Consider the following 9,808-nt stretch of genomic DNA (forward strand, 5'->3'; position numbering starts at 1 on the left):
AAATCAGGCTTGAGTTGAGTATGATGGAATGATCCTAAAAAATAAAATTGTATAAGGAGAGAAAAAAATGGAACAATTATTTCATACAAATGAATAATGAATGAAAGAACTGTTACAGTGGAGGCAGGAAAGGGTGGAGTAATGGTAGAGCTAGAATCTTATCGTCAGAACTGGGTTAAAGATGGAATAATATATCTATCTAGAAAGGTATACAAATTGTCTTAACTTACAGAGAAATAGCAGAACAAAGAAATAGAATAAGGAAGAAACTCTTAGAAGAATGTGCAGATCAAGTAGTATAGAGATAAAGGAAGAGGATAAAAAGGGGATTATTAGAAGGATTGTGGATCAGGGAGGCAGTGATTAGAAGTCAATTAAACATTAAAAGAAGACTAGGGTGAAAAGAGGGAGAGAAAGATAAACAGTGATTAAAAAAAAACAGGGTGGAAGAAAATGGACAAGTGGTAATTATTACTTTAAATGTAAATGGGATGAACTCAAGCATAAAATGGAAATGCAGAATGGATTAAAAACCAAAACCAACAATATGTTATTTATAAGAATAAAAATGAGAGATATCAAGAATAAAAATAAAGGGTTGGAGTAGAATTGATTATGCTTCAGCTAATGTAACAAAAGTGATAAACAGGAAAACTATATTATGATTAAAAGAACCATAGATAATGAAGTAATATCAATATTAAACCTATATGTATGTATGTACCAAATGCTATAACATCCAACGTTTTAAAGGAAAAACTAAAAGAATTATAGATGGAAATGGATAGCAAAACTATAATTGTGAGTGACTCAATCTTCCCCTTCAGAACTAGATAAATTTAACAAAAAAGTAATCAAGGAGATGAATAGAATCTTAGAGAAGCTGGATATAATAGATATTTAGATAAAACTAATGGGGATAGAAAAGAATACCCTTTTTTTCAGTGGCATATGATATTTTTAGAAAAACTGACCATATATTAGGACATAACCACTTTATAGTTAAATGCAGGAAGTCATACATATTAAATGCATCTTTTTTGGATCATAATACTATGCAATTATATTTAAAAGGGGACCATGAATACACAGATTAAAAATTAGAGGCTAAATAACCTAATCTTAAAAAATGAGTAGATTAAAAAACAAAACAGAAACAGCTAAATGATTAGCTATTAAAGAAAATGATAATGAAATAACATTTCAAAATAAGATATAGCAAAACCAGTAATTATAGGAAAATTTTTATCTGTAAATGCTTACATCAATTAGCTAGAAAAAGAGCAGAACAATAAACTGTGTGTTGTGAAGGTTTTCTGAAGGCAGCCTTAGTTTCAGTTACAATCAATAATTACTCCAAAATGCAGCCAGCTGGTAAAAATGCAAACGTTTATTTCTCCTTCCAAATTAGCCCGGTTAGTTGAGGCCTATCTCTCTGCCTGGCTCCAAGAGATCTTGCAGCTTTGTCCTTGGCTTCTGCCTCTGCTCTCTTCAGCCTCCAGCCAGCACCAAGTTGGAAGATGCAATGAATCTCTTGCCTCAAAGATAGGGCTTGTGGGTTCCAAGAGCTCTCTCCGACTCCAAGTAAAACTCTCTCGAGCTCCCAGAGTTTCTATTAACTCCTCAAGTAATTAACTCAGGTAAGTCCCACAAGAAGAACTAAACTCAAGCTCCAAGAGCTCCCTATATATGTGATCTCCCAAAGGTTAACTCTGCCTTCTGGAGGGAGAGGGATTCTGGGTTATCTCCCAGAGTGCTCTCTGGCCCTAAGGGAGGTGTGAATTTGGACTAAGCCCTACTAAGCCCTGCATTCTCCCAAACGTGTGAACTCCATTGAGTACTTAGATACTTATGAGCTCTCTAAAGGTGTGAACACAAGCATTGTTTCTATCAGTTCCACTTAGTACCTTGTTTCAAGTTCTGGCCCAAAATATCTCTTTCTAAGATCAAACCAACTCCAATGGCTTAACACTTTGTAAAGATTCCAACAGTGTGTTTTTAAAAAATAAGAACAAATTAAAAATCCCCAACTAAATACCAAATTGAAAGTCCTAAAAATTAAAGATGAGATTAATACAATTAAGTATAAGAAAATTACTGAATTAATACAGCTAGACATTGGATTATGATCATTGGTTAATATAATTAAAGAAAGAGAGAAGAAAACCAAATTAGCAGTATTAAAATTGAACAGGGTGAAATTGAACAGGGTGAATATCTCACTAATGAAGATGAAATCAAAGAAAGTGTAAGGCAATATTTTGCCCAAATGTATGTCAATAAATTCATCAATTCAAAGAATATTTATAAAAATATAAACAGCCTAGATTAACAAAAGAGGAAATAGAATATCTAAATAAACTTATTTTAGAAAAAGAAATTGAACAATTCATAAATGAGCTTCTTAAGAAAAAAAAAGCATCATGATCAGGATCAACTAATTCCAATATTAACTAAATTATTTGGAAAAATAGATATAGAAGAGGCTCTGTCAAGCTCCTTTTGTGAAACAAATATGGTGTTGATACCTAAATCAGGAAGAATAAAAATAGAGGAAAAAATTATAGACCAATATCTTTACAATATTGCAGTTTGAATGTAACTGCAAAAATTCTAAAAAAGAAAAAGTATTAGTCAGGAGACCACAATAATATATTACAAAGATTATATATGATGATTAAGTGGTATTTATACCAGAAATGCAGGGATGATTTAACATATGTTCGTAGTCTTATATTAAACTATTGTTAATTAAATATTAAACAATTGATTATGTAACAAAAGTAACAATAATTATATGATAATGTCTATAGATGCAGAAAAAGTTTTTGACAAGGTATAATTCTCATTCTATTAAAAAACACTTGAAAACATAGGTATAAATGGATTTTTCCTTAAAATGATAAGAAGCATTTGCTTTTTTATTTACATTTTTTTTTCATTCAAGATTGTATCCAATTTTACTGGGTATGTTACTTTTGGTTGCAACCCCAGGTCTCTTCCTTTTCAAAATGTTCCAAGACCTATTGTCTTTTAGTGTAGAAGCTATTAAGTCTTCTGTAATCCTGATTGTAGCTCTGCAGGATTTTTTCCCTCTTGCTGCTTGTAATGCTTTCTCTTTAAGTTAAGTTTTGGTCTGGGATCTCTTCCAGGTGCTGATCAGTGGATTTCATCTATTTCAGTTTGTTTAATCTTGTTCTAGAACTTCAGGGCAATTTTCCTTAAAAATTTCTTATAATATCATGTGAAGAATATCTTATTGGTAATAACTTTCAAGTAGTCCAATAGTTTTTATATTGTCTCTCCTTGATTTGTTCTCCAGATCAGTTGTTTTTCTAATTAATTTCCCTTTGCCCAATCCTAGTTTTCAAGGAGTAATTTTGTTCCTTAAGCTCTTGGATCTCCTTTTCCAATTGGTTGATTCTTTTTTTCATAATTTTCTTGAATTGTTCTCTCCCCCCCCCCGCCCCCCATTTATCCCTTAATTTCTCTTACTTTATTTTTGAAGTCCTTTTGAAGTTGTTCTAAGAACTCTTTTGGGCTTGTGATCATTTGATCTATCTTGAGGTAGAAGTGGCTTTTTTTTTTTTTACTTCACTGTCTTCCTGTGAATATGAACTCTGATCTTTCTATGTTTTATTTTATTTTATCAGCTTATTATTGTGATCAGATTCTGGTCCTGTAATGTATGGTATACCATGGTTCAGATCTTTCTTACTGTTATTTTCTGAACTTTAATAAGTTTTTTTTGTTTTTTTTGGGGGGGGGAGAGTTTTCTCCAGCTCTGAATGATGGCTAGGGCCTCTAGTTATGCTGTCCTGCAAATGTTCTGTTCCCTTTGTCTCCTTCCATGGCTGCAAACTGAGATTTTCCTCTCTGCTCTGGAAGGGAAAACAGGGACTCCACATTCCTACAAGTGCCCACAGCCAGCAGGATCCTTCCCCACATTAATTCTTTCTCACTCATAGCAGCCTAGGACACTATCTATTCAGCCCTGCTGTATCTGGAGTCCTGAGACCATGGAAGATCTTTCAATCTTCCATTTCTTAGGTGTCAAATCTCCACATCATTCATGAAGCGAAAGTTCTTGAGGCAGATGCTCAGTGGACTCGTTTGTACTTCAGTTGGGCCAAACCTTTGCCCCTGAAGATGAAATTCCTGAGGTCTTCTCAAGTTGCCTTAGGAAGACTTCTGTGTTACTCTAACTTTGTTTATTTGTGCCACTCTGTGTTTACTTTGAGGTGATTTTCTGTTTTATTTGTGAAGCAAATTTGGTGAGCCTGGAACTTTTCTAATCTACTCTGCCATCTTCCCAGAAACTTATCAAGAACTGTCTTGGAAAATGGGGTTAGGGTTCAGTCCTTTGTATGAATATAAGTTATTAGGTCAAAGGGACTAACATGTCTCATAGGAGATGTGAGGTGATTAAAGAAGGGGGGAAATGGTAAGGTGGAACAGTATTCAGGCATAATTGGGCTCAGGCACAGTGAAGTAGGGTTTGGAGGAATGTAGGTTAGGATTGGTTAACTAGAAGGGGGTTGTGCAAACATATGAATACCCAACAGTCTCTTACAGTCTATTTTTCTTGTCCCCAACAGGCTGCCTGCTTTCTTTCCTGCACAATGTTCTGGGCAAACCAAACAAAGCTGTTAGTCCTCCTGGTGCTCCTATTTCTGGCTTTTCTCTTGTTTCAGCCATTTTACTGCCCCAGTCACTCACCTGGTCTAATAAGAAAGTCAAGCCAAAAGCATGTATTGATCTTGTCTACCTGTCGCTCGGGCTCCTCCTTTGTGGGCCAGCTCTTCAGCCAGCACCCGGACGTCTTTTACCTGATGGAGCCCTCCTGGCACGTGTGGATGAACCTCTCCTGTGCTAATGCTGGGCAGCTGCAGATGGCTGTGAGAGACCTGGTTCGATCAGTCTTCCTCTGTGACATGAGTGTCTTTGATGCTTACATGGCCTGGGGTCCAAGGAAACAGTCCAATCTCTTCTTATGGCAGACTAGCAGGGCTCTGTGTTCCCCACCTGCGTGCCATCTCTTTAATAGGGAAGCCATCATCCCCCCAGCTGACTGCAAGACTCTATGTAGCAAGCAGCCCTTCAGCAACGTACAAGAAGCCTGTAGATCCTACAGTCATGTGGTAATCAAGGAGGTGCGCTTCTTCAGCCTGAAGCCCCTCCATCCACTGCTGACTGACCCCTCCATCAACCTGAAGATCATTCACCTTATACGAGACCCCAGGGCTGTCTTTCGTTCTCGACAAAACACTGAACAGGATATGATGCATGACAACCATATGATCTTGGGAAAGCAATGGAACACAATAAAGAAAGAAGACCATCCCTATTACATGATGAAAATCATCTGCCAAAGCCACAAGGAGATCTACGAGGCAGCTCAGTTGCTACCAGACTCCCTCAGGGAACGCTACCTGCTGATACGCTATGAGGACTTGGTTCAGGACCCACTGACCCAAACTGCCAAATTGTATGAATTTGCAGGGTTACCCTTTCTGCCTCATCTCCAAATCTGGGTGCATAACATCACACAGGGCAAGGGCATGGGAAAGCATCCCTTCGACACAGACTCCAGGAATGCCCAAAAGGTTTCTCAGGCCTGGCGTTGGTCCTTACCACATGACAAGGTAGTCAAATTACAGAAAATTTGTAATGATACTATGGACCTCATGGGCTACCTTCCTGTATTGTCTGAGGAAGACCAGAGAAATTTATCAATGGTTGTTCTTTCTACCCTTGAGCTCCCCTAATACTATGCAAACACATGATTTGAGTGATGGTCTGGTTTTGTACAATGGCTATGGTCAGCTGAATGCTTTGGAGTCTAAATGTGTTTTTCAATGAATATGTTGTTGTATGTGACTACACATGGCTGAACCAGATGAGGTGAGATCTTTTAAGACAGTTGTGAAAATCGAGTAAAGCTTCATCTACTTCAGAGTTTGAGTAGGCCTGAAGGACTTTAAGCATTGAGTCAAGGGCATACCTAAGTCCCCTTTCTGCTATTCTCCCATGACATCAGCATCTCCCCATTTCAGTCAAATAGTTGTCATAGCAGTTTTGGCAACTATGTACTTATTGGTCAAGTTCAATTTCTTGGGTAGTTTCCACATTTAGAATACGAGACCCTCAACCAATAAGGATGAGGGTCAGTGGTGGGAACGGGTATTTGTGTTAGGGATTAAAAGTATTGACCCTGCCCCTGATGGTGCTTCCTCCCTTCAACTGTCTGCTGGAAGGGTGGGACACCCTTCTCCAGAGAATGTATAACAAACTTTGCTTTGCTTCTAGAACTCTCCCCAGCTTTTTTATTAAATGGTGACCCCTCACCATTTCTGAACCACACATGGCCAAAGGCTACTCTCTTCTTTCTGACTCAAGACCTTGGCACTGTCTGTCCCCGTGAACTGGGATGCTCCCTTTTTCACCAGTATATTTAGAATACAAGGGAAAATGGACTCAGGCTTAGATAGCATGTGTGGAAAAGGGGTGACAAGGCTCCTGAATGCTAGAATTTTTTTCCCTGCTTTTGGTGGGATATTCAAAAAGTTCCCCTTAGGTATGGTGTAGTTTCTTTGCCAGGTTCCTTGTGAAGCCAAAATTCTGCATCCATTCTGTCCTTAGCTCCCAGTGTAGACACTACTATCAGTTGATCCAGGGATTAGGCTGGGCCCCAGTGAATGGCCAACATGCCCTGGGTTCTTTTAGCTTGCTTACAAAGGCCTTCCTGCAGCCAAAGCATTGGGGTGGGATCGGTGCAAGCAAAACCTCTTTTCCTCTTCCTTCCCCACTTCAGTTCTTCCCCAGGGACTTAATGAGATGCCAGGCTTACCCCAATTTCTCCAATAACTCTGCTTCTAAACTGTTACACGAAACTGGCATGATAATTCCCAGATAAGCACTGGGGCATGACCAATTCTGAATGGGATTCCTATGTGAGTCACTCTAGTCCCCAGAGGTTTTAGTCCTTAGTCTAAAATCTATGACTGAAACTGATTGATGGGACTTTTTGTTGGAGCATCCAAGCAGAGATTGGGCTCTCTGCCTAACCTCACATCAATACCGACTTTGGTTTATTCTTTAGCTTTCTTGTATCTCAGGGAAATTTTCTTTTCCTAGAAACATCTGGGTAACAAAATAGCAAGTTATATTACAGTATCTTTGGACAGAGAGGCCTGGGGAGGGGAAGCCGGGGAAAGAGCCAGGGGGAAAGTCTGGTCTTGGGTTTTCCTTCATTCTGGGACCTCCACTTCTAAATGCCTCTAAAAGTAAAAGACTCTTCAAAACTCTCCAGTATGTCCCTTCTCACGCCCAGCTCAGTCCTTTTGTTCCTTAAAAGGTTGCAGAAGTACCATGCTTGCTCCTACTTCCCAAGTCCAGACTCTCAGAAACTCTCAGTTCTGAGACAGCTTCTTCCTTTGATAAGAATAATAGCAGCTAATTTTTATATAGTATTTGTCATTTTCCAGGCACTGTGATAAGTGTTTGGAAATTATTATCTAATTTGATATTTACAACCTGGAAGTTTGTTGATATCATTTCCCCATTTTGCAGACGAAGGCAACTAAGGCAAAGCAGCAAGTGAGTTGGAGGCTAAGTGAGTTGGAGGCTCCATTTGAATTCAGGTCTTCCTGACTTCCAGCACTCTATCCACTGTGGGTACCTAGCTCCCCAAAGAATTTAAACAAATTGCTTTGGCTGCAATGTGTCTTTTGGGTTTGGTTAATTCAAGCCAGGATGTGGGAACTATCCACACTCAAGTTCTGATGATCAGATTCTATCAAAAAATGCTCTTACCTACTTAAGATTTCAGAGCCAAAATGGGGAGGTTTCAACTTCACCCTAATCTTGTATAAGAATCTTACAAAGAATCCCCAATCCTAAATTTTACTGATTCTGCTCAGTAGTGGACTTAGCATCCCATTGATGTTGCTATTGACTGTTATATTAATAACAGCTCTTCATAAGCTCAGGTAAGCTCATGTTTAATGGACATCTCAGTCAAGATAATGGAATCTGAAATTCAGCCGCTGAAATAAAGATTGTTATGTAGCTCATATTTTCGTATTGGACTGATTGAATTACCACTTTTACCCTCAACTCATAATGGAAAATTATAGAAACTTCTCAAGAGTATCTGAGGACAGAATCAAATGTGAACAGAGACTGATTCAGAGCTGACCAAACTGGCTATCTGTTCAAAACTCTGTATTTTAGGATGCCACAATTTTTTTTTTTCTGAGAAAATGGATAGCTTTTTTGTAAAGAAGTGTCTGTATCTGCAATGTAATTATTACTTGGTGTATATATAGTTGCCATGTAAAGTTACATCTGCTATTTGGTTCCAGGATGAAAATTACTAGAATTTTTTTTTAATAATTTTTTTTTCTTAAAGTGTTGTTCTTTCATTGGTGAAAATCATCCTTGATAGCTATAGTTGCAATGAACTCCTAATTCCATATTATTTTGTTATAAAAAACCTGTCATTATGTATTTGGAATAGATCTCTCAGTAAAAAAAAATGTTTAATTGCTTAGAATATTGGACTGATGAAATATATTTTGTGTTATATTAATCTACCATCTAGCTTTATCAGATCTAACCATACTGGCTATCTGCTCAGAATTCTGTTTTCTTAGGATGAACAATTTTTTTTTAGGATATCTTTTTTGTAAAGAAGTATCTGTTACCTGATATATATATAGTTGTCATATGAAGTTATGACTATTTGGCTCCAGAATGAAAATTATTAGATTTGTTTTTTAAATAAATTTTTTCCTGAAAGTGTTGTTCTTTCATTGGTGGAAATCATCTTTGATAGGTGTAGTTATAATGAACTCTTAATTCTAAATTGTTTTGATATAAAAAAACTGTCACTATGTATTTGTAATATATCTCAGTAAAAATAAACATGTTAATTTATTAGAATGTTGGACTGATGAAATATTTGCGTGTTATATTATTCTACCATATAGCTTTAATAAAAAATAATCAAACTGAATTATACAATCATCAGTATAACAAACTGCTTTCACAGGTAATTCAGTGATAAGGCATTTATTACTAGGAAGGAAGAAAACAAATATTTTTCTAATACTTATTATGTATCAGGTACAGTGCTAAACACTTTACAAATCTTATATCATCAAACCTTCACTATCCTGAAAGGCAGGTGTTTTAATTCTCCCATTTTACATTTGAGGAAACTAAGGCAAACAGAGATTAAAATCACTTGCCCAGGGTCACTGAGCTAGTAAGTGTTTGAAATCAGACTGTAACTTGAGTTTTCTTGAAAGAAAAGCAAAAATCTGTTCCATTCTTACAAAGAATTCACATTGTAAAGTGGAAGACGGATGTATAGATCCAGCAGTCACCAAATATCATGGAGATGATCATTAAGCACATGGAAACTGATGAGATCACCTCCTATAGGAGGACCCAAGACAGAGCCTGGGGAGGCAGGATTACCCAAGGTGAGGAGGTATGGTCTTTAGGAAGATCCAGCAAAGGGGCCTGAGGAGAGTTCATCCTGGTCAGACAGCCAACAAGTATTTATTAAGCCTTTACTGGGCTGGGCTTTCCTAATCACTAGATACCAATAGAAGCAAAAGTAAAGACAGACTTCACTTTCCAGGAGTTCACATTCTAAAGAAGAAAGATGAAAAGAAGCTGAAAAGAGGGTATGGAATGGGACCATGGTAGGCAAAGTCCATTGAAAGAAGATGAGTCGGGAGTGCCACTGGAAAGGTATAAGGACAAGCAGGAGTAGAACCACAAGAGAACAATGTCC

At 37.5% G+C, this 9,808-nt stretch overlaps 1 protein-coding gene across 1 annotated transcript; it reads left to right on the forward strand.

The window, feature by feature from the left end:
* The first annotated feature begins 4,500 nt into the window (after positions 1 to 4,500).
* Positions 4,501 to 7,688, forward strand: LOC116421283 (carbohydrate sulfotransferase 4-like). Its single transcript, XM_031950009.1, has one exon. The coding sequence runs from the start codon at positions 4,551 to 4,553 to the stop codon at positions 5,766 to 5,768; it is 1,218 nt and encodes a 405-aa protein (XP_031805869.1). The 5' UTR covers positions 4,501 to 4,550; the 3' UTR covers positions 5,769 to 7,688.
* Positions 7,689 to 9,808: the final 2,120 nt, after the last annotated feature.

Source organism: Sarcophilus harrisii, chromosome 2, assembly GCF_902635505.1.
Source record: "Sarcophilus harrisii chromosome 2, mSarHar1.11, whole genome shotgun sequence".
NCBI classification, from domain to species: domain Eukaryota; kingdom Metazoa; phylum Chordata; class Mammalia; order Dasyuromorphia; family Dasyuridae; genus Sarcophilus; species Sarcophilus harrisii.